General features: G+C 39.9%; 1 protein-coding gene across 3 annotated transcripts; it reads left to right on the top strand.

Moving 5' to 3' along the window:
- The first annotated feature begins 16 nt into the window (after positions 1-16).
- Positions 17-17,450, top strand: alg10 (ALG10 alpha-1,2-mannosyltransferase). Of its 3 annotated transcripts, XM_052033851.1 has the most exons (4): positions 17-298; positions 5,225-5,422; positions 7,036-7,452; positions 15,582-17,450. In XM_052033851.1, exons 1-4 carry the CDS (start codon positions 143-145, stop codon positions 15,621-15,623), a joined length of 813 nt encoding a protein of 270 aa, XP_051889811.1. In that variant the 5' UTR covers positions 17-142; the 3' UTR covers positions 15,624-17,450. The 3 variants fall into 3 exon arrangements, with proteins under 3 accessions (XP_051889811.1, XP_051889809.1, XP_051889812.1); XM_052033849.1 differs by lacking the exon at positions 15,582-17,450 and having other exon boundaries at positions 7,036-9,846; XM_052033852.1 differs by lacking the exon at positions 7,036-7,452 and having other exon boundaries at positions 19-298.
- Positions 17,451-25,617: the final 8,167 nt, after the last annotated feature.

Raw genomic sequence — 25,617 nt, 5'->3', positions numbered from 1 at the left:
GGCGCGCGCTCGACCGCGCGTCACCTGCGGCAGTTGGGCCCGTGCGGGGCGATCGCGCGTAACACCCGCGGCAGTTGGTGACGCGCGCGTTCCGGCGCGCCCCTGGAGCTCGGGCGCGCCCCCGCCCGCCCGGAGCGCCATCATGGAGAAGTTGTTGTTCTCGGCCGTTGTGAGCAGCAACTTCCTCGTCGCCTCCGTCCTCTTCGCCCTGATCAGCCGCGCCCAGCGAGCTCCCTACATGGACGAAATATTTCACGTACCCCAGGCGCAGAAATACTGCCAGGGGAAATTCTCGGAGGTACGCAACGGTTTTAATCACAGCCTCTACTTCACGCCGCAAACCGTGCAAAGCTGAACACGGTTCGTGGAAGCGTCATATTTCTGTACTTAGGAATGCAACATTTAAAGTGTTGCATTTTATATTTAGAATTTTTTTAAAAAAGTTTTACAACTAAACTCCGCCCAACGATGCTGGATTTCAGGTGCAAGAGGTATCTTTTAAAGTGAACGCATCATTTCGTCCCAATCCCAGTTTTGTGCCCGTTGTCACTATTTTTTGTTACTTTTCTAATATGAATTTGATTCCATCAACCACTCAGGTGGCGCATTGTAGCGAAGAGCAAGTTTTAAAAACATGCCACCTTTCTCTGGTGCTTGTATCAGTTGGCTTACATCTGTTGGCTGTGGCAAGTGATTCTAATGTCACCGTAAACAGTTTGGCCTTATTTACTCCATCAAACACTAGTTATAACTTTGAACATCTGTAAAATCACCTCTGAACCTTTTCTAAGTTGAACTGTGGTTCTCCAGTCCTGCAACATAACCGTGACCTCTCCCCTCTACCTTTCTGATAAATCTTCTGCATGTCCATAATGACATTGCATTCTTTCTAAAGCGTGGTGCCCCGTAATTAAACACGCAGCAGCTGAGGTCGACCCTTTTTAAAGAACTGGCATTTGTTTCCAATGCTTCAATTAATAAACCAAAGAAACACAATTGCTTTATTATTTTAATTTGAGATGCCATTTAAGATTTGTGTATATTTTCCTTTACCCTTTTTTTAAATTGTACTATAAGTTACATTTGCTTTTTTATCATTCTTCATGCCAAAGTGCATCATTTTGCAGGTTGTATGTCAAATTTCATTTGTCACGAGTCCATTTCACCAATTTAGGGCCTCCTGAACAGTGATACTAATCTCCTTTTTTGGCAGTCTCTTGGGGTGGAGGATGACCAATTTGCACTCCAGTTCTGAGGTGGCTGATTGCAGACTGCCACAGGTGGAGTAGCAAGTGTTTGACTGGGCAGGCAGCCAGCAATTACACAGGGCTTCTGTCTGCTCCTGATGAATATACTTCAGGTTTTCAATCCCATCCCAAATACTGCTGCTCCATTTTGAACGGTTGATCCAGGATTCCCATCAGTTTACACTTTTTGAAGGAAGCTTTGAGAACATGTTTGAGTCTTCTCTGTCAACCTGATAAACTCGTGCCTTGATAGTTCGTGCCCCGCACCATTTTTATATTTAAGTATTGTGTCATCCACAACCTTTAAAACTCTGTAATGCTCTTCCAAATTAATGATAAATATCAAGAAGGTCAATACTTAAAATTACCCCCCAGGAACAAGGCCTCTCTGTAGCTGTTCATCACTACTTTCTGCATTCTGTCCTTCAATTGATTTTACAGCCATTGCAGTCAGTGAACCTTTAATCTCCTGAGATTTAATTTTTTTCATAAAATGATTATAATTTGAGAAATGGCTTGACCTACTTTCTGAATAATGAATTCCAGCATTTTTTCTGACTGAATCAGGACTATTTGGCATGTGGTTCCCCAACTTCTCCCATTTAGAATAACATTATTATATTCGTTTGCTACAAGTCCATTTGGACTAATCCAGAAACAGACTTTTCTGCAAGGTTAATGCACTTTAAAAGTCTCTCAAATACCTCCATTAGTTAAATAGACGAGCGACCTGTTTAAATTTTAACTATCTTTTATTGAGAAATTGGATTATATTCTTAAATGCTACTTTGTTTTGCTTGGTTATTCTATCCTGAAACAATACAAAATGCCTTCGTCACTAAATATCAAGAAGGTAGTAATACAAGAGCATAACAATCTTACCACCTTGTTTGGATATTGAAAAGGTGGGTTTGATTTGTTGAAACTTCAAAAAGAAATTGACCAGTTTCCAAGCAAAGTATTACTTTTAATGTCCACTTTTTAGGTTGCCAAGACAACATATTATTTTCCAACTTTTATTTTAGCAAGGTGTTTGACGAAACCTCACTTGGCATATTGCTCTGGAGAGTAAAAGCCCAAGGAGTCCCAGGGAAAGTGGAAAATTGGATTAAAAGTTAGCTTAGTGGGAAAAAGTCAATGGCTATTTTCAATATAAGTTTTACTGACTGGAGAGCTATGTGCACTGGGATTCTCCATGGCTCAGTACAAGGTCCCTTGCTTTTAGTGCTGTGTATTAATGACATGAGTGTAAGTTTAGGCTATAATTGAGACATTTGTGAATTATACCAAATTTGGTAATATACCAATGGTAGTGATATCACTGGACTGATTAGGTGAATGGAAATGTTGTAAATGAAATTCAATCGGGGTAGAAATGTAGAGGAACAGGAATCATGGAGTGTATGTTCATAGATGCATTTCCAAATAAATATCTTGCAGAAGTTACGTAAGCCTTGGTGAGATCTCACCTGAAATATTGTGTGCAGGTCCCTACCCAAGGAAGAATGTACTTCTGATAGGGGGAGAGCAACAGAGGTTTACCAAATGGATTCCTGGGATTGGTGAGGGTGGGGAGAGGTGGTAAGAATTGTCCTATGAAGAAATATTGAACAGTTTAGGCCAATGCTCTCTAGATTTAAGAAGAATAAGTGGTGATCTTACTGAAATATACAATAATCATTGGGAGTTTGAAAGGGTGGTAGATGCTGGGATAATGTTTCCCCAAGCTGGGGCATCTAGAATCAGGCGTCACAGTCTCACAATAAAGGATTGCCCATTCAGAACTGTGATGAGAAGAATTTTGTTCAACCAAAGAGTAGTGGATCTTTGGAGTTCTCTGTCCAAGAGGGCTGTGGAGACTCAGAACTGAGTTTATTAAAGCTCGAGGTCATTAGACTTTCAGGTAGCCAGGAGCGTGGCATTGAGTTAAAAGATCAACATTGATCTTTTGACTGGTGGAACAGGCAGGAGGGGTCAAATGGCCTTCCCCTATTTCTTATGTTCTTATTCCTGAAGATTTTCAGCCAAGGCATAGAATAGAAGAGCAGGTCGGCCATGTTAAATCTGCATGGAACAAACATCAGACCCAGATGGAATATTTATGTAAAATAGTGTGATAGCATGAGATAGGGGATAAAGAAGATATACAAGTATGATGGCAGGGCTGGAGTATTATAGTTAAGAGAATCAGGCCAGGGGTTGGAACAAGGCAGACTAGAGGAAAGATTTCATTGTGGCAGGGCTGGAGTATTATAGTTAAGAGAATCAGGCCAGGGGTTGGAACAAGGCAGACTAGAGGAAAGATTTCATTGTGGTGTGCAAAACTATGAGAGCTCAAGATACAGCAAATAGGAAAGACCTGGGAAGAAATCTGGCATATAAGTTACTCAATCCTTTTTAGGATTTCAGTTGTATAAATCATCTTTCTTGGATACAAAATACATTTCATTTTTCTCCTCTTAGGTCAAATAAAACAAAACGATTGGAGTTTTGAAACCCTATTACTTCTGTAACTAATATGAAGTTATATAACTTCATCATTTCCAGCAAAGTGAAGTATGAACAAACATGAAAATACAGACAAGAAATAGTATTCTGAAAATATAAGTCAAATTTCACCAAGCTTAGAGTGGACAGCCAGCGCCTCTTTCCCAGGGCACCAATGCTCAATGCAAGAGGGCATGGCTTTAAGGTAATGGGTGGGAAGTTCAAGGGAGACGTCAGAGGGAGGTTTTTCACCCAGAGAGTGGTTGGTGCATGGAATGCGCTACCTGGGGTGGTGGTGGAGGGTGATACGTTGGTCAAGTTCAAGAGATTGTTAGATAAGCATATGGAGGAATTTAAGATGGAGGGATATGTGGGAGGAAGGGGTTAGATAGTCTTAGGAGTGCTTAGGTTTGAAGGTCGGCACAACATGGTGGGCCAAAGGTCCTGTATTGTGCTGTATTGTTCTATGGTTCTAAGCTTAATTTTTAATAGCTAAACGTTGCAGTATATAAGCTGCACCAGTGTATGTCACCCCCACATCTCCCTTTAATCCCCTTCGAAAAATATATAGTAGAATGTAAACATATACCAGATTTTACACTATTTCCTTTGGCAGAATATCAGTTTAAGAAAATCAGTTTAATCCTTAAATCAAGATGTTTTCCCTTCTTAAATGGTTGTGAGGGTCTGGAAGTCATGGCCTGAAAGATGGTTGAGCCAGAAACCTTGATCACATTTAAAAGGTGCTTGAAGGAGCATGTACAGAGCTGTAAGCTATGTGGTTATGGACCGAGAACTGGGAAATGAGGGTAACTATAATAGCCCAAATTTTGGCTGGAATGGATGTCATGGGTGTATTTGCCTCCTTTGTCATAAATTTCTCTGATGAGGCTAGTTCCAAATTTTATTTCTATATTGATGTTTTGTTGAGTTTCCCTAGACAGTATTGAAATAAAGGACCTAGCTTGCTGGTTCTCTCTGCTCATTTTATAGACCATCAGACATTGACGCTATAAACCTCAAAATCAGTACAGATGTTGACTCCTGATTGTGTGATGTGTAACAGTTTGAAACATGGGTTTAAGAGCATTTGTGAAATGAGAAAAATTATATTGTAATCTATTAAAACTGTGTGTTCTTCCAAAGTTACCCCAAAACAAAAACAAGTGATTTCATACATTTTGAGAGGAGTGATTTAAAAGTAGGTTTTCATTGTTAACATTATGGAAACAATGTGGAAAATTATGATACATGCAATATTTCTCTCAAGTATCACTAGTACATCAAGTACTACTACATGCATTGGGTGTTAAAATTGTGGCTTCCTTTAATGTTTGAAATGTGTGGACTTAAAAAATACAGATTGATATAAATTAATTTTTATTCATTGTCTTTTTATATGTATGATAACATATGTTATAAATATACAGTTGTTACCAATTTCAGTATATTAATTTGTTATGAATTGTCTCATTCTCAATATTATGCAGTGGGATCCAATGATCACAACTCTACCTGGTCTCTACTTGGTGTCTACTGGAATAATCAAGCCAGTGTCATGGCTGCTGAGCTGGACAGGAACTGTGGTGTGCTCCACAGGAATGCTGCGATTCATTAATCTGCTGTTCAATACTGGGAACCTCTACTTACTTTATTTGCTTTTGTGCAGGATACACCAGAAGGACAAGGTACACATCTTGTTTAGTTCTTTTTAAGGCCAAAATAATAAAGCTTGCTTAAAATAGAAAATCCTGTATTAAAGCTGTATGACCCCTCTTGACTGAAATACATTCATTCATTAGTACTTCAAACACGTTTATAATTTTATACTACTGTATTGTTCTACTGAATGATTTAATGTTGTCGCAAATCTTCTTTTCCTTCTAATAAAGCATCACCATATGACGTGGAGGTAAATTTCCAATGGTGTATGCCTGTTTTAGGCCTCACTGACCAGAAGCATGTATGGGGACATTGTGTGTGCATGCGCACATAAATTTCCATATCCTCTCTCCTTGCCCAGTCTCTCTGATAAGTGCTCTCCAACAGTAAGAATGTGATATTCATTGTGTTTCATTTCAAATAAATTAATATAATATATTAAAATATACCTCCATTAATAAAGGGGCTAACAATTAATTTGCAATTCACTTGGGGATTGAACCTTGGACATCTGATCAGTATCATATCCAGCAGTGCACTTGCTCAGCAGAGCCTCGTGATGTTATATTTTCATACCTTCGTTAGATACCCTTGTACACTTAGCAATGCTGAATTTGAGCAAAATGAATTAGAGTAACAGTAACTGATTCTTGCCCAGTTGGTAGTCCAGGGAGCAAATTTGCATGTGATCATTTTGTTAGCTCAAGGGTTTATTTGTACAGACTCTTCAAATAAAGTGACAGGTACTAATATTAGGTACTAATATTGGGTGCTAATTGTGCTAATCCCCATATTGCTACCCTTTAATGTGATCGACTTTATACACAGTATCCCTGTATTCTTAGTATGAATTGAGAATCTAAATGTATTATCTAAACTCCTGCATTTAGAAAAGTAATGAAGAGCTAAATGAATTATACAGTTGAGTTGCAAACTTGTTAGCCCCATCATGATAAGAGCTCAGTATGCTGGAGTGAGAAAACTCAACCTGCATCTCTTTACCTTTGAAACTCTACAGAAAACATCCTTGCTTTTTTGAGTCTATTAAATGAAGAGTTTATTGAAAGCAAAGAATGGTGGTCATAAAGTTCAGGAGAATTAGATATAATTTCATCAATTCACATGAATTTTTAACAGGCTTGATAGAACAGAACTAGGGTTCACAGAGTCTGGATAAGATATCAAACATTTTGGATTGAGATGAGATAGCTTTTCATTCAAGGGTGTTGTGAACGATTGGAATCTTGACTTCATTCGGCAATGGGTTTACAGTGCTGTGAGTTTATTTCAGGATATGACTTTGGGTATTGAGTATTTGGGAATAGTGCAAGAAAGTGCAGTTGAGGAAGATACTTAGCTGTGATCTCATTGAATGGTGGAATACTCTTGAAATTTGGCCCATTCCTCTTCCATTTTGTATTTTCTGAGTTCTTAGGGTGATGTTGCAGTCATCAAAAGTGTACTGGAAACAAGTATTTAATAGATGTGAAGATTTTGGCAAAGAAAATATTTGTGTGCTTGTGAATGAAGCACTTTGTATATTTTTAACAAAATAAAAGTGTAGCTGTTTTTGTTGTTTTAATGGAAATGTCTTGTCAGTGAATATTGCATTGTAATTATTTCATTTTTTTCTTCCCAGGCTACCTCTGCATTCCAAAGAATTGCGTCTGCATTAGCACTTGCCTCATTTCCTTTGCTTTACTTTTTCTCATTCTTGTATTACACAGATGCAGGCTCAACGTTCTTTATCTTATTTACTTACTTAATGTGTCTGTATGGGAGTCATAAGATTGCTGCCTGCCTTGGTTTCTGCGCTTTTATGTTCCGTCAGACTAATATAATATGGATTATATTCTGTGCGGGAAATGTTGTTGCACAGAAAATGACAGAAGCATGGAAAACTGATTTGGTCAAGAAGAAGGATGAAAAGACGGCTTGTATTATGCATCTAACAGAAGAAATCAAGAAGGTTGTGCAATTCCTTTTAGCATATGTGCTGTCGCTGAAGAATATGAAAGCATTGATCCTTTTGACCTGGCCATACATTACCTTGGTGGTTAGTTTTCTGCTATTTTTATTTCTAAATGGAGGGATAGTTGTTGGTGACAGGACCAGTCATGAGATCTCTCTGAATTTCCCTCAGTTATATTACTTCTTTTCCTTCACACTGGTTTTCTCTGTTTCTCATCTGGTTTCCTTTCAAAAGATCCTTTCTTTCTTGGATTCAGTAAAGAAGCATGCATTATTTTACATCGGTTTTGGAATTGTCTCCCTTTTGTTGGTTTGGAAATTTACTTATGTCCATAAGTTCTTGGTGGCAGACAACAGACACTACACATTTTATATTTGGAAAAATATCTTTCAGAGGCATGAAATAATCAAGTATCTGTTGGTCCCAGTGTATATCTTTGCTGTTTGGACATTTGTTGAAACATTGAAGTGCAAATCAATATTCTGGATCTTGGCATATTTTTTTCTGTTTGGTCACTGCCACAGTTCCTCAAAAACTATTGGAGTTTCGTTATTTCATTGTGCCCTATTTGATCTACAGACTCAACATCCCGATGCCCTCAAGCTTCAAAATTATCGCAGAGCTGGCTCTGTATTGTTTAGTAAATGTGTTAACCCTTTATTTATTTCTTAATAAAACCTTTCAGTGGCCAGATAAGAAAGAAGTTCAAAGATTTATGTGGTAAACTAGTGCATCTTCTTTGTAGAGAGGACGTGAGCCTTGCACGTACTTTAAACCTTCGTAATCTCTTTAATAAATTGGGAAGGACATGCTGTATATAATTTTTTGTTTTGTGGGTCTTTTTGTAGTTGATTTGGATACTTGTATATTTGCTGTGATCAAATCATTATTGCTTTTTGCCAAACTATTCATTGTGGTCATTTCATTTACTTTATATAGTGAATTTGTTTTCATCATCTGTACACTAGTGATTTCTAATTGTAATTGAAAAGTAAGCCAAGTTATTGACATTTCTGAATTATGGAGATATTTAATGCTGCAATATTTTGTCCTCCTTTTGAAGTACAAAATAGTCTTTTCAATCTTTATTGATGTAAAAATATTTCTCATATTCAAACTGTGGTGTTTTCTTTTAATAGTTTTATTATAGTCAGAGAATATTGAGTTCCAAAAAGATCTGACAACATATGGTTGTCTTTTTTCCATATTGAACCAAAAGAATTTGAGGATTTGTGTCAGAGAAACTATTATTTATTTCCACAAGTGTATTCTGGTTGTGTTTGCTGTGATACCAAGTCTTCAGCATTGAATTATAAAGACAATAATTTTGTTTTGCACATCTTTTATCTGAAGCATTTGCTTTCTGATAAGCAGAAATATCAACTTATCTTCAATAATTAGCATCCCCAGCAGATCCTCTGTGGCATTGCTCGCTGAGTTGGAGGTTACTGTGTGTGGGATGCTGAGGATAAACATTACCACGTGGAGAATTTGGAAAGGTCTCAGATGTACCAAGGATAGTAAAGTATATTTTTTTTGTTCTTAAAGGGAATTTGCTTACTTAAACTTCTGCAGGAGCATAAATACAAACTGATGAAAGTACTTGCATTTTTATGGAACCAATCCCAGTGTTTTTTTTCCTCCATAGTAATTTAATTACCTTTTGAATTTTTCTGCAGGCAAGCAAGCACCTTGCCCAAACAAGATCCTTCAGACAGTGAAACAAATGTCCATTACACTATCCCATGCTATTTATGGCTTGAGAGTTAACCAGGACATGGAATGGTCCTGCTGTCCATCAAGTAGTCTGATGGTATCCTTTATGAAAGGACAGATAGCTTAACATCACTTCTGAAATTCAGCATCTCCATTAATGCAAGCATATCGTTGAAATGGCATTAAAGATCGTACATGCAGGGTTTGAATCCATAACATTCCAATTGAAGGAGCAATGCTGTTATCAAACAAGGAATGTTACCACAGTTATTATAAATAAATGAATGCATTTGATACAGGAACAGGGAAGGGGCAAGGCAGATCCAGTCACTGTGGTTGCTAATTCATTGTCCAGTCATGCGTATAGCAAATGAGAAGCAAATTTTCATGACTATCTTGTGGGCCCCAAGATTTGGTTTCCTGATTTCTTTGCAAGTAATTTTTGATCCTTGCGTATGAAGAGTAATTTTAAAAATAAGTCATGCCATACTTTGTGGAGGGTAATGTCTTTCAGTTCTGCAAGCAGTATACATATTCGAGATGAGATATGGTGTACTATTTTGTTAAATCTTTTCAGATGATGGTAATGATCCTGGAGATGCAATGAAATCAATCTCTGGGCTTCACAGATACAGGCCTCAATGCATTGTATTAGTAAAGACAATATGGATATACTTTTGTGTCCACATTCTCTTTTTTGCTCATTCTCTTATGCTTTTTTAATCATAAACATCATTTCTGACATTATTTAGCTAGCAAGAGTTCAAGATGGAAGTCCAACAGATTTTCAAAATATGCTTGGATCAAACTAACTGATTTCCCTTTTTCCATTGGTAGCCATAGTTTTTATTTGTTTGATGATTTTCATATGGCTTTGATTTTTTTTTCAATTTGCCTACTTTTCCTTGTTTATGATTTAGAAATATAGTAAAATAGGAATAGAAAAAGGCCATTTGACCCTTCAGGATAGCTCAGCAATTCAGTATGATTGTGACTGATTCCCCTTCTTGATACCACATTCCTGCTCTCTTTCCATGCCTCATTGATGCCTTTTTAATCTGGAAATCTATCAATCTCCTTCTTAAGCATATTCAACCACATGGCCTTCTCAGCACTTTGTGATGGAGAATCCTACAGGTTCACTATACTAGGAGTAAAAATATTTCTTTTCATCTGTCCTAATTGTCTTGTCCTGTATCCAGTGACCTTGACCCCAGTTTCAGATCCCCCAACCACGTGAAACATCCTTCCAGTCAAATTCTATCAGAATGTTGTATGTTTCAATTAGATCTTCTCTCATTCTTCTGAATTCTAGTATGTACTCAAGTCTCTGCATGACACATCTGCCTTTCCAGAGATCAGTCTGGTGAACCTTAGCTGCTCTCCCTCTATGGCAAGTATATCCATTCTGGCATATGGAAACCCAAACTGCCATAAACACGCCAGGTGTGGTCTCACCAAAGCACTGTATAGTTGTAAGACATCTTGCTCTTGTACTCCACTCTGACAACAAAAACCAGTATATATTTTCTGCCTTAACTGCATGTTGCACCAGCATGTTTACTTTTTGTGTCTGGTATACAAGGGCAGCTAGATATCTTTGCATTATCAACATTTCCCAGTCTATCATAATTTAAATACTCTGCTAGGGTTTGTCCTACAAAAGTGGACAATGTAACATTTATCCAAATTATTTGTCCACTCACCTGTCCAAATTGCCTAGCAGCCACTGGATTGCCAAGGTAAGAAAGGTTTTATGGAGATTTGTACAATTATATATGGATAATTACTTTCACATCCAATAATTTTGAAGCTTTTACAAAATGAGCATAAATTAATTGGTACACATCTCTTTAAAATGGCCTAATTTTTGACAGAAGAATTAAATTGGATGATTTCCAATGGAATGAGGAGTTCTTGGGGTACAGTACAGGACAGTTTTTTTCACAGATGACTTCTGGAAAAATTATCAAAAAATATTAACAAACTAAAAAATCTTGAGCCACTTACATTCAAGAATAAGGCACACTAGAGCCTGAAATATATAATTGTTAACCTTATTAAGAAAGCGATTTGTGCATTCCTAAATTGTTATCTTTGAATATTCCCTGATTGCTATATGCTGTCCATGTAAAATGCTCAGGAGTACAGAGAAGTAGGATGCTGATGCCAGTTTCAAAAAAAATTGCAAGATGTGGCAGTTTTGATCAAGCCTGCATTACAAAATTTACTGAAGATAGTACTTGTAAACAGAAATATACAATACAACATCTTAAAATCATTTAAAAAGAATTAAGATGCTATTTTGAAAGACAATTTTAAATGGAAATGTGGGTACAAGAAATGTACCAAAATAATGAGGCTTATTTCTGAAAGTAGCATAGTTGAAGTACATCCTGCTATGACCAGAAGATGGCAGATCATTACTAGAAAAAGCAAAGTGCAATAATATGAGGAGGGTCAATTACATTGAGTTATTTCAGTCATTTGGAATATAAGTCATTATACTTAAGACTCTTAGGACAAATGACTGTCTTACTTATTTTTTTTATAAGGTTTCATTTTTAGAAGTGTTGGTATTAATCCTCAAGTTTCATGAACTGGAGTTTTCCTTTATATTGAAGTTTTCCCTTGCATTGCAAATAGTTACCATTTTTAAAATCCCACAGATCCAATTTTTAAGTTCATCACGCAATAACAGTTCAAGGCAATGTGATCACCAGAAACCCAAGGAGGCAATGAAAAGCAAAAATCTGCAGGCTAAGATGGATGCAGATGCTCTTTCATGTACAGATTAGTTAGTTCAAAGATCGCACCTCACTTCCCCCCCCCCCCCCCAAAGATTTGGCAATAGAAATTTATTTGCACAATTAAGGTGGGGGGCGGGGAGGGCCACAGGGAATCAGTACTGTACCCAACAGGAGGTTCAACCCCAAACTGAAATGGGAATTTCACTTGTAAACCTCTCCCAAATGATGTCAACCACATTGCAACCCAGAAGTGTTAATCAGTAATTGAAAATCAAAAAAATGCACATACTGGAAATCAAAAATAAAATCAGAAGACAAATTCTGATGAAGTCTTCAAACGGAAATGTTAATTCTGTTTCTCTTTCCACAGGTGCTGCCTGACTTGCTGAGTTTTTCTAGTATTTTCAGAAAATTCATCCCCAGCATGACCTTCACCTCTGATCTATAAAATATGATGCTTTCCCAACTTTCCATTAAAAAGTATCTTATTTAAAGGGCCATCACTCAAACTGTATTCTTTATCCTCACTGAGATTTGTGACCACAAGTAGAGTCTCTCACACACGTATACCTGAACTACTTTTCCCTTGGCAGTCAAGTCTTGGCCATTGTTGGCTTTCTAGCCTCAGGAGCACACTGGGTTTCTGCCTATATTCTCTGTAACATCTTGCTGTTTGCTGCTCACTGTTGTGTGGGGAGGTCACCCAAGCTCCACTTTAGGAGGGAAGATCTTACCCATACCTACCACTCAAGGTAGATGTAGAATTTACTCATTGTTGGCTTCCCCAAAGTGTAGTTATTCATAGATTCCACTAATAACGTTACTGCCTACTAGCCCAGGACGCCTTGCACAAGAAACGTGTCTCTTCAAGATAGTGTTCTTCATCAGTCTGTCTGTGTGCCTCCTCCATGGGTGAACTCTTCTTGCATCATTGCAGCATCCATTCTTGAAGGAACAACACTTGCTTGTAGCTGAAAAACAATATGATGCTGGAGGAACTCAGCGGGCCAGGCAGCATCCATGGAGCAAAGCAGGCGGTCAGCATTTCAGGTCAGGACCCTTGTAGTTGGAAGAGTGCTACCTGCTTTTATGCTCTTTTAGGGGCTGGTTGACAAGGTTGAAACAGGCTAACTGGCAACTGCTGTGAGTTCTGGCATTAGATTAATACAATACAGTGTGCTGAAACTGACAAAACATAGCCTTCCATGGGGAAACTGGGAGAATAAAACTGATGTTTACATAGGTACTTAAACAGTATTAAGGTGATGCACAAAGCTGATTTTAACATCATTTAAAAGTAGTAAGTCAATTTCTAAGCTTTTTGAGTATCTTATTTGTAAACATCAAGCTCTGTTTTCCTTAAAGTCTAATAGCTATGTCCATGACATGAGTGGTTAGAATCTTAAATGCCTGGCCACTGGAAAAAAGCACCTTTTTGTGAATGGATTACAAACAGTATCTCTGGAGTCAAAAACAAAGCAATGGTGTTTTCTTGTAAATTTTCATTTCCTGCTTCGTGTGATTTAAGTTGAGCTATTGAGCTCTCTACAGTTTGAAAATCAGAATAAGTTAAGCAAAGCTCACTTTAAGACCTTTATTTTGTTTGTATTTATTATGATGAATTATCAAATGATACCTAACTATATAGGTTTGAAATAATTGTTTAAAGTATGGGTCATGTGGAAAATGTACATCACCAAAATGAATGCCCTTCCATTGCTCATTAATGTATGTGGGAGTATTTGAATGAAACAGATACATTATCTAACATACTAATGTTTGTTTGAATATAGTTACTGCAGGAGATGGAAAAAAGGTCTGTTAAATTGCTTAAATCGTTCAATGAAATGAATGACACCATGGATTATTCCGAAGGAGCTGATTCCTATTTTGCCTCTTATTTGTCTAGAAATTCATTCTCTTAATTCTGATTAATTTTCAGTCTTAAATGTTTGAGAAAATTATTTATTTCCCTAATTGAAATGCAACAGTGACCAATTCTGGGTGGTTTTACGCCTGTCTGGAAATTCAACAGGTCTCATTGGGGTTTGAATCATCCTGTATAATTGATGCAGTTTCAATACCAGATGTGCACAGGATATTGCCATTCCTATGCAATGGTTCTTTTGAGTGGGATCCTTGCAGAGTTAGTACCATGTATTTCCTTTTCTTGTTTGGGACCACCACACCTCCTCACCACCCCTTCCCCACCAAGATCTAAATTTTACCACTGATGCCTGAGCACTGACAACCCCATCCTGTTGACCTTGGGCTCAATGCAGTTCCTGATTTCCACCTCAAACCATTCACCCCACCCACAGGCACTTAACTAATTGCTGACTTTGCCCCACATTCTGGCAGCTTTCCTCTCCCCTATTATCTGATTGTTCCAGATAATAACCCTAACCATAGGCCCTGATCAGACCAATGCCACCTGCTATCAACACCTCCTCCCCCACCCCCCCACCCCACCCTCCAAAACCAACTTCAGTCCCTGGCACTACGTGCTTGTTCCTGAAAATATCCCATAGAGGGTTCATGGGCACTCATCACTATCCCACCTGAATACCCTGACATACCCTTTTGAGTACCAGAATTTTTAAATAGTTTTTGTTTGGTATATAGTGTTCACATTTGGAAGGAGAAAACCATTAAAACTGTTCTCCTGCAATGAAGTCTTTTTTCTGTTTCTTTTGTCGTAATCTCTATGCAACAACATCTAGTGTTTTTGAGAGAGTTGCTTAGACATTTGATATGAACACATTTTTATTCTCATACTAATTTTATTTTATAGCCAAGACATTAATTTGCATCAAACCTACTGGGACTACATTATCACGTGACTTCTTAACATTAGAAACCATGGTAACAGTACCTGTGCTATTCCATTGACTGCCACAAGCATGAACTCATTCCAAGCCGAATACCTGCATTATTCAGTGTTCTTGTGCTATAAATTGCTGTGCATTAGGGTCAGGAACAAAGAGCTGAATTTTGCTGGGATATCGAGTAGTTCTGAAACAAATTGCTGACATTTGCTCCTAACCCAGCCACTAGCCTTAACTGTGAGTGAATTTGGGATTTTGTCCCTTGAGCGCAGAAGCCCCAAAGTTCCTTAATTATGCAGGCACCTCTGTTAGTCCAGAGGTAGAGCATAAATTTGCTCAGCAGTTAAGCTGGGGAGTCTGCTCACTCGTTGAGGGTCTGCAAGCTCATATACTTGAAATTTTACTGCTGTGAGGAAAGCTAATTTGTTTTTTTATTATTGTTCTGAATTATTTAAGTTTTTTGTTTTTTTTAAATTTAAATAATTTTTAATTGTTTTCATTGTTTATTTCATTTTTTTTAATGTTTGAGTACTTTGGAACATCAGGGACATTTCAGAAGATGAAGAGCTTTGATAGAGTTGGCTTTGTCAACTGTCCAAAGATTCTCTGGATAGGGCTTGATCTGATACAGTCATTAGAACCCCTAACTATATCACTTGAGGCTTGGATGCTGTGCAGGGATACTGCTGAAAGTCCAGTAAACACTGGCCTGTGCATTCAAGCCAAGCAATTACAGGCTAGTGAGGAATCCAGGCATCGTGCAGATAGTGAACCCAGCTCAGCAGAATCTGGGTAAAATAGTGTTTCAGAAGGTACTATAGTTACAACACTGAGCTCTGCATTGCCTAGCAATATTCTATTCACAAAAAGCAGGAAAAATACAAACCATTTTTTCATTGTCTCGTCGGTTGTCTTTCAGTCATCAGCAAAGTGGCAGCAGATGTCATCAACAGTGCTATGAAGCAGCATTTACTCTCCCTTCCTGTGAACTGATGCCCAGTTGGAGTTTGGCCAGGACCATTCCTCTCCAGATCTCAACACTACCTTGATCCAAAGTAGAATGGAGGACTGAACTCCAGAGGTGAAGTAGAAATGTAGCAGTATTTTGCCAAGCGTAATATCAAGGATCTCTGGTTAAAACTGGGTTATGAGCATTGAGGAGAAAAGTTGTACGCTGCACAAAGGAAGATAGTTGTGGTTGTTGGAGACCATCCTCGGCAGTTTCATTAATGACCTTCCATCCACGAGAAGGTCAGAGGTGGGGATGTTCAGTGATGATGGCACAATGTTCAAGTACACTCACAAGTCCCCAGCCAATGAAGCAGTTCGCACCTATATACAGGCAGATATAGCCAACATTCCAGCCTGGGCTGATAAGTGGCAAGTGTCATTTGCACCATGGAATGAAAACATCCACACTGAAGATACTCTGGTCCCCTCTCCAGGATTTCCATCTGTCTCATTTACTTTGCTCACCTTCAATGGTTTCTGCTTACCTTTTTTTTGATCAGAACTCACTTCCACACTTGCATCTCATTACTTAGCAAGTGTCTCTGGCTGCAACTTATTCCACATGGATTCCAACTGAAATTCCACCCTCCACTATTTGCATCCAACCATGATCACAGATGTGGCACAAGTTTCTTTTAAATTATTATCCTTTAGTAACATGGTATGTAAATACTTCAGTGGGTCAAATCAAGCTGACTGACAACCATTGGCTGTCAGCCATTCATAATTCAGCTCAGCTTGGACTTCCACATATTTTTGACCAAATGCAGAAATTCGTGATGACTTTTTGAGGTAAATTTGTATGATTTTTAATTTTATTATATTGTAATTATTCAAACTTACTTTAATAGTTTTTAGATGACATTTAAAAGCAGTTCTGAAGCCTTTGGCAGCAATGACTGTCAAGCGGTGAGGCTAATACAGGAGTGGAACTCTGATAGGCTGTTTGAAATATTTCACTGCTTGAAATCGCTGTCTTGAGGGCTGTGCAGGGAAGGATTAGCAGCAAGTGTGGGCTGAAGCCTGATGTGTTTATTATTATTTGCATTCTGTTGAGTTTGTTTCTTCAATTTTAATCTTTTAATTTGTTTACATCACTTTTAATAGTTTGTACTCTTCCAGCTTTGACAGGAAGTGAATGTCCACCTTGAGGTTTGGCTCCTGTCAAGAGTTCCAGACTAGTACCTCAACAGTACACTGCCTAAGGCTGATGAGCTGTTGAGATCTTGCCATATCTCTTTGCTCATTCCCCAGGTGGGAGAGGGTTGGTCAGCGAGATCAGCCCTCTACTGCCAGTTTGAGCGAGTTGAGGCAGGTGGGGACTGGACAGTGGGCCTGGTGTAGCATGATCCACTTTGATTTTTTTTATGAGGTCATTATTTCAATATAATGTGAAAATGTTATATAAAGATATTATTGTATCAGTGCCATGCAATTCCACCAGCTAGCAATTTAAAGAAAAATTAATGGTTTTAATTGCATGCAAACATATTTAATCCAATTGAAGACAGAATTGTTGGGTTCCTGATTTTCTCCACCAGGAGGCATTGCTGATCTATTGTATTGTATTGGAACTGATCTATAATAAGAGCTGTTATAATGACAGCTCTTCATTTTAAATTATTTTAATTTTAACTGTTTACTTTTAATTTATTTGTTTCTAAATGTCTCCATGAGGCACATTTGAAAACAATTCAAAAGCCTTTGACAGTTCACAGTCATACAGAGAGTATTCTGGGGGTGGGGCCCTTGGTTTGTTATTTGAGGTCTATGCTGCTTGGAGCCTGCTCTGCCTTCATGTTAATTTCTGTTATCTATTTGAATCATAACTATGAATTATTATATTTAAATTCTGTAGCTATTAAAAAACTAATAACATTGCTGGTAAAGTTAAATCATTTGAACATATTTGTCCTTAGTCACAGGTCTTTTAAGAATATGGTATATGACATAGTTGGTATTATTGGGCCAGACCTATTGGGATATGTCAGCAGTTCTGCGCTTAGCTGATAGCATTTACTCTTCAGTAGGTCTCAAAAATGAACACGAAGGGCTTGAGTGACAACACAATGCTGTTGCAGTTAATGTATTTTCCTGGCAATACCATCATCACGGTTTCCATCCTGACCTTGGGTGTTGCCTGTACATGTTCTCTCCATGACCATGTGGGTTTCCTCCAGTTTCTTCCCACATCCCAAAGACTTGCTGGTAAGTTAATTGGCTAGTGTAAATTATCCCTGAATGTAGGTTAACATCTAAAATAATCAAAAGAGGAGTTGATCGCTATGTGCCAGAGAAAATAAGTTGTAGGGGTACAGGAAAATGAGAAAGTGAATGAGTCTCATGGGATTGTTCCCCTGGGAGCTGGCATGGACATGATGGGGTGAATGGCCATCGCCTGTGTCATTATTAGTATAAGATAACTTGCTGATCAAACTCTGCTGACTCTGAAGTTGGACTCCACATGGACAGCAGGAACATGGGGAATTTGCCATCAGAATCAGGCAAACCCATTCATTTTTATGAAGAATAGTAGCTAGGGAGAAGTGTTAATATAATGTAATCTACATTTTTAATTGAGTTTGCTTTAAGATTTTTTAATTGTTTTAAGTGATTGGTGGTATGAGGCACTGCTTCCGCTCAAGGCCTTGGCTTTTTGGATCAGGGCAGCATATATGAGCAGCTTGACTTAGATGGATCCACAAAAGGTAGCTCCGTAGTTGATGTATATGTTAGTGCCAATCATGGACAGCTCTCCACAGGCAGCAACATGTGGGCCATTGAGTAATAACATTCCTCTGACATGGTGAAACATCCCAAGGTACTTCACAGGAATATTATCAAATAACAGTCATTATTGTTGCACATTTTAGATTTTTATTTTGAAACAAACTTGTCAAGAAATTTTCAATTTATTTTCTAAATATTATGTGGGTTAAAATCAGGATAAAAACAAAATGAAATCAATATAAAACAAGACCATGAAGTTTATACACTCTCAGTTGGTGTTAACTACAGGTTCTCTGCTAGAAATTCTCACCCTGAATTTATCACAAAGTCTATGATATATGTTCAGTGGAAACATACTTGTGATGAATCACTGCTCATCTTCTTTCTCCAAGTGCTCCCTTTCCTCCAGCTGCTCTAAGGTCCCCTTCCTCCTGCTTGCAATATGGTAAAGCCAGCAGGAGATGAGGTCAGATGCAAAGTTTCTTTTTCTCCTGTGTCTCCAGTTCTGACCCAGAGCTGCACTCAGTCTCCTGAGCCTCCTGTTAGTTTGAGCTGAAAGCTACATCGCAGCTCTTGCTACTCTGAGCTGGGCCACCCAACCCTTCCCACCACCAGTCACAATTTCACTAATAAACTTATTTTTCGCAATTAATAAAAAAAGTGTAAACAAGTAAAACTAAAATTCATTAATTATGATTTATGTATCAGTGAAAGTAAGTCAATAAAGCACCAAAAATGCAGAACACTAAATACTTGTTACTGAGCCATATAAGGTAATAACACATGTAAGGTAGATTTTAAGGAGCAGATTAAAGTTTAGGGCTGAAGCAGCTGAAAGCACAGCCACTATTAGCAACTTGATGAAAGTCAAGAATACACAAAAGGGAAGAACTGTAAGAGCTTAAAGATCTTAGGAGTGTTTGTCTAAAGCTTTCTTCCTTGTCTTAACTAAAGTGGTACAAAGTAATTCAGATCAATGTGTCTAATCCCTATAGACTAGAATCCCTTGCCATTATGTTAAAACTATTGACTGCCAAGAGACCTGGCCAAGTGCCAATAAATGCAACTCTAACATGTCATATTTCTAAAGAAAATGTGATTAAGTTTATCAGTTTTGTCTGGGAATTTTTTAGTATTCAGTCACATGCCTTGAACTGTATCACTCAAATCACATAGAATGAGTTTCTATCACTGACCTCATTTTAAAAAAAACTGTCTTGTGGTCTATTCATTGCATCATGTACATCAAGTGGCATATTGACACCATCACCCAGAACAGTCTGCTTTGACATAGAAAATGAAACTGTCTCAGGAATTAGTCAATATCAAATAACAATAGCAGGTAGAATATTGCTTGATGCTGGGATGCCAATCAGGAAGGGCTATCCAACTGAGTTTGCAATGGGAAGCCAATGGATTCTTTGAGATCCAAGGAGTTGATCTGTTCTTCTGTGTTCACAAGGAAACAAAACATATTTTAAGTGTACCTTTCTTCTGCACCTAGATCTGTTGTCCTACAGTTTTAACTTGATGGAGCATTGACCTCGGGTTAAGATTGTTATCATTCCATGATGATGTTACATCCCTCATTAATTATGTAACAAGCATATAATTATAATTACAATTTAAAATAAATCTTATTTTATAATGCTTCCAATAATTTTTCATCACAAGTCTGCATCTTACCTCTGTTTCATTCCTGCAACCATTCTCCTATACCACTTCTTAAAAATGATTTTACAATCACTTCCAGCTATTACAAGGCCTGTTCTGCGGTTCACTTGCAAGTCTGGTTCTCAGCCTGAAATCTGTACCTGGACTTTTGCCCTGTCCCTTTCTTGAGAGATTGCAGTAACAAATCCCTGATATGGTGTTTTCAGCGTCAATGAGATGTCTCCAGCTCAAGAACTTCCTAGGTTCTCAAGGGATTAGTACCTTGTGTACTATGTCTCACTGAAACGTGCCTCACACCTGCCTCACCTGACTCTGCTATTCAACCTGAGGGCTTCTCAATCCATCGAATGGACTGTACAACATCCTCAGGCAAAGTTAAAGGTGGAGGGGTCTGCTTCTTAATCAACAACTTGTGGTGCTCGGACGTGACAGTCCTGGCGAGCTCCTGCTCACCCAGCCTGGAATATCTAACAGTGAAGTGTCGACCATTCTATCTGCCAGGGGAGTTCACTTCAGCTATCCTGATGGCAGTCTACATCCCACCACAGACGGACATGAAGCCTGCACTCAATGAGCTATACTCCATGGTCACAACCTTGAGACAGGATACCCTGAGGCCCTCTTCATCATTGCAGGGGACTTCAATCAGGCCAACCTTAAGAGTGTGTTACCAAAATACTATCAGCACATCTCCTGCTACACCAGGGGCGCCAACACGCTTGACCACTGCTATACAACCATCAAAGATGCCTTCCAAGCCACCCCTTGGCCTCACTTTGGGAAATCAGACCACCAGGCTGTGCTCCTTCTCCCTGCATACAAACAGAAACTGAAACGGGAGGATCCGGTACGGAGAGTCATGCAGTGCTGGTCTGAGGAAGCAGATGAGCTCCTACGTGACTGCTTTGAGACAGTGGACTGGTCCATGTTCAAAGACTCAGCTGCCAACCTTGATGAGTATGCCACCACCATCACAGACTTTATCAGCAAGTGTGTGGAGGACTGTGTACCAAAGAAGACAATATGGGTGTTCACAAACAGGAAGCCATGGATGAACCGGGAGATCCACTCCCTACTGAAAGAGAGGACTGCTGCACACAAATCTGGTGATCCTGATCTGTACAAGAAATCGAGTGGGGTATGACCTTCAGAAAGCTATCAGGGATGCCAAGAGGCAATACCAACTCAAAGTAGAGTCCCTGACCAGCCGTCAGTTATGGCAGGGCTTACATGCCATAACGGGCTACAAGACAAAGTCAGGCTGCATAGCTAACAACAGCGCATCACTTCCTGATGAACTTAACGCATTCTATGCTCATTTTGAACAAAAGGGAAGTGGATTGTCACCATCCACCCTGACAGCCACCAACACAGCTGAACCTGTGATCACAGTGGAGGATGTAAGATCAGTCTTCTGGAGAGTGAGCACGAGGAAAGCACCTGGCCCAGATGGTGTCCTGGGCTGTGTGCTCAGATCTTGTGCTGATCAGCTGGCAGAAGTATTTGCGGACATGTTCAACCTCTCCCTGCTTCAATCTCAGGTTCCCTCCTGTTTAAGAAGACCACTATCATCCTGGTACCAAAGAAAAGCAAGGTAACATGCCTCAATGACTACCGACCAGTGGCTCTGACATCCACCATCATGAAGTGCTTTGAGAGGTTGGTCATGGCTCGCATCAGCTCCAGCCTACCAGACAACCTGGTACCATTGCAATTTGCCTATCGCCAAAACAGATCTACAGCAGATGCCATCTCCCTGGCCCTACACTCAGCTCTGGAGCATCTGCACAGTAAAGACACCTACGTGAGACTATTGTTTATTGACTACAGCTCTGCCTTCAATACAATAATCCCAAGCAAGCTTGTCACCAAACTCCGAGACCTAGGACTCAACGCCTCCCTCTGTAACTGGATCCTTGACTTTCTAACAAACAGACCGCAATCAGTAAGGATAGGGAGCAATACCTCCGCCACAATTATTCTCAACACTGGTGCCCCACAAGGCTGCATCCTCAGCCCGCTACTCTACTCCCTATACACTCATGACTGTGTGGCCAGATTCTGCTCTAACTCCATCAACAAGTTTGCAGATGATACCACCGTTGTAGGCAGTATCTCAAACAGTGATGAGTTGGAGTACAGGAAGGAGATAGAGACCTTAGTGGAATGGTGTCATGACAACAACCTTGCCCTCAATGTCAACAAAACTAAAGAGCTGGTCATTGACTTCAGGAAAGGGGGCGGTGTACATGCACCTGTCTACATCAATGGTGCTGAGGTCAAGAGGGTTGAGAGCTTCAAGTTCCTGGAAGTGAACATCACCAACAGCCTGTCCTGGTCAAATCACGTAGATGCCATGGCCAAGAAAGCTCACCAGCGCCTGTAATTCCTCAGAAGGCTAAAGAAATTTGGTTTTTCCCCTTTGACTCTCACCAGCTTTTACCAATGCACCATAGAAAGCATCTTATCTGAATGTATCACGGCTTGGTATGGCAACTGCTCTGTGCCCAGGACCACAAGAAACTGCAGAGAGTTGTGGACACAGTCCAGCGCATCACGGACACCAGCCTCCCCTCCTTGGACTCTGTCTTTACCTCTCGTTGTCTTGGTGAAGCAGCCAGCATAATCAAAGACCCCACCCACACGGGACATTCTCTCTTCTCTCCTCTTCCATCAGGTAGAAGATACAAGAGCCTGAGGGCACGTACCACCAGACTTAAGGACAGCTTCTACCCCACTGTGATAAGACTATTGAACGGTTCCTTTATTCAATGAGATGGACTATGACCTCACAATCTACCTTGTTGTGACCTTGCACCTTATTGCAAGTGACCTTGCACTGCACTTTCTCTGTAGCTGTGACACTTTACTCTGTACCGTTACTGCTTTAACCTGTACTCCATCAATGCACTTTCTACTAATTCAATGTAACTGCACTGTGTAATGAATTGACCTGTACGATCGGTTTGTAAGACAAGCTTTTCACTGTACCTCGGTACAAGTGACAATAATAAACCAATACCAATAACCTCCCACACCCACACTCCAATTGTTTATTAGCTTTGGATGCTGCCAAGTGCTCCTTGAAACATATCTGTCCCTATATTCGCATACTTCAAACTTGCTAAGTTCTTGCTATGACCTTTCACGCTCCCTGTTCCCAAAATCCCATCTTCCACTTTCCCTCAAGTTCTAACCCTCAGATCCAGCTTCCAAACACAACCTCATCCTGCAATGGGAATAAACATTAAAAAGAAACTATAGCAAAATAATTAAAATTTAAAAAGGTATAAAATGATTAAAAATTTTAAATCAGAACAATTGGAAACTTAACATACTTTAAACAAGTAAAAACACTGAACTAGATAATTAATAAAAAGTATATTGATCAATATTTAAAATCAAAAAATGTTGAGGACGTCAAGTAGGTCAGACAGCATCTTCAGAGGGAGAAACAGAATTAATGCGCATCTCCAGCTCTTTCTGTTTGATTTCAGATTTCCAGCATCTGCGGGTTTCTGAATTTTGGTTGCCTAATATTTATCTTGGTCCCTCAAAGGTCCTCTCTCCATTCAAATGAATACAGAAGCTCTTCCTGCACCAGGAGTTTTGGGCAGATTTCAGGATGCAAATGAATTTCTATAGCTTTGCATTTCCCTGCTAGAAATTTTGTAATTGGTAGCACTGGCCAGGTACTGAAAATCTGTGCCGACCAACTAGCTGAAGTTTTCAAGGACATCTCTCACTGCTGTGGTCTGGAATTCCCACCTGCTTCAAAAGGGCAGCAATCATACCAGTGCCCAAGAAGAGCACGATGAGCTGCCTCAAGAGCTATCGACCGGTAGCACTCACATTTATCGTTTATGGAGTGCTTTGAGAAGTTGGTTATGGCTAGAATTAACTCCTGCCTGAGCAAGGCCCTGGACCTGCTGCAATTTGCCTACCACTGCAACAGGTCTACAGCGGACACAATCTCACTGGCTCTCCACTCTGCTTTGGAGCAGCTAGACACAGCAAAACATATGTCAGCCTGCTGTTGATCGATTACAGCTCGGCATTCAATACCACCATCCTCTCAGTATTAATCACCAAGCTAAACCTGGGCCTCTGTATCTCCCTCTGCAACTGGATCCTTGACTTCCTCATTGGGAGACCACAGTCAGTGCAGATTGGTGATAACATCTCCTCCTCGCTGACGATCAACACAGGTGCACTTGAAGGATGTGTGCCTAGCCGACTGCTCTACCCTCTCTACACCCATGACTGTGGTGAAGCACAGTTCAAATTCACAGATGGCGACAAGGAGGCGTCAGGTCTCAGGTGGCGACAAGGAGGCGTACACAAGTGAGGTAGATCGGCTGGTTGAATGGTGTCGCAACAACAACCTCACACTCAATGTCAGCAACACCAAGGAATTGGTTGTGGACTTAAGGAAAGGGAAGTCGGGAGAACATGCACCAGTCCTCATTGAGGGCTCAGCGGAGGAAAAGGTGAGCAGCTTTAAGTTCCAAGGTGTCAGCATCTCCGAGGATCTGTCCTGGGCCCATCATATTGATGCAATCACGAAGAAGGCACGCCAGCGGCTCTACTTTGTTTTGAGTTTGAGGAGATTTGGTATGTCATCAAAGACTCTTGCAAATTTCTACAGATGTACGGTGGAGAGCATTCTGACTGGTTGCATCACCGCCTGGCTCCAGTGTGCAGGATTGAAAGAGGCTGCAGAGGGTTGTAGACTCAGTCAGCTCCATCACGGGCACAGCCCTCCCCGCCATCAAGGACATCTTCAAGAGACGGTGCCTCAAGAAGGCAGCATCCATCACTAAGGACCCTCACCACCCAGGACATGCCCTCTTCTTGTTACTACCATTGGGGAGGAGGTACAGGAGCCTGAAGACCCACACTCAACGTTTCAGGAACAGCTTCTTCCCCTCCGCCATCAGATTTCTGAACGGTCCATGAATCCATGAACACTACCTTGTTCTTCCTCTTTTGCACTATTTACTTATTTTTGTAACTTGTGGTAAATGCTTTTATGTCTTTATGTCTTGCACTGTACTGCTGCCACAAAACAACAAATTTCACATTGTAGCGGTTGCTACCGCGAAATAAAACAAGACGCTAGTTGGAGGATTGTCGAACAGAAGTGGTTTATTTTCCCGCCTTGCGCGGGCCCTTTAAGGGAGACTGTTCCCGCCCAAAACAACCGGCAATGACGTAAGTCCTACATCATCAAGACTTACCCGCGTGTAGGTTCTCCCCATTGCTCGGAAAGACGAGGCCCGCTGCCATCTTGGGCCTCGTCGCTCCGACACCGCGCGACCCGACTGCCCAGCCGGTTCGCCCGACTAAACGGTGAGTCGCCACAACATCATATAAAACAGTGATAATAAGCATGATTCTGATTCTAATTCACTTATTCTGGGAAATGCTGACAGATGTATTCTTGCCAGCGTTTCGCCAAGAAATTTTGCGAATCATTTTCCTGAATTGCTAATTGGTTTTTAAAAAAGCTGCAAATAGAATATTTTTTTTTTAAATAA

This window comes from Pristis pectinata, chromosome 19, assembly GCF_009764475.1.
Source record: "Pristis pectinata isolate sPriPec2 chromosome 19, sPriPec2.1.pri, whole genome shotgun sequence".
NCBI classification, from domain to species: Eukaryota; Metazoa; Chordata; class Chondrichthyes; order Rhinopristiformes; family Pristidae; genus Pristis; species Pristis pectinata.
This window is presented reverse-complemented; position numbering and strand designations above follow the sequence as displayed.

What these genes read in the sequence shown, in the direction of transcription:
- alg10 (XM_052033849.1), top strand. Translation starts at nt 143, where the DNA reads ATGGAGAAGTTGTTGTTCTCGGCCGTTGTGAGCAGCAACTTCCTCGTC. An exon ending in GCCAGGGGAAATTCTCGGAG is followed by an intron (nt 299 to 5,224) that starts GTACGCAACGGT and finishes AATATTATGCAG; the next exon opens with TGGGATCCAATGATCACAAC. An exon ending in GGATACACCAGAAGGACAAG is followed by an intron (nt 5,423 to 7,035) that starts GTACACATCTTG and finishes TTTTCTTCCCAG; the next exon opens with GCTACCTCTGCATTCCAAAG.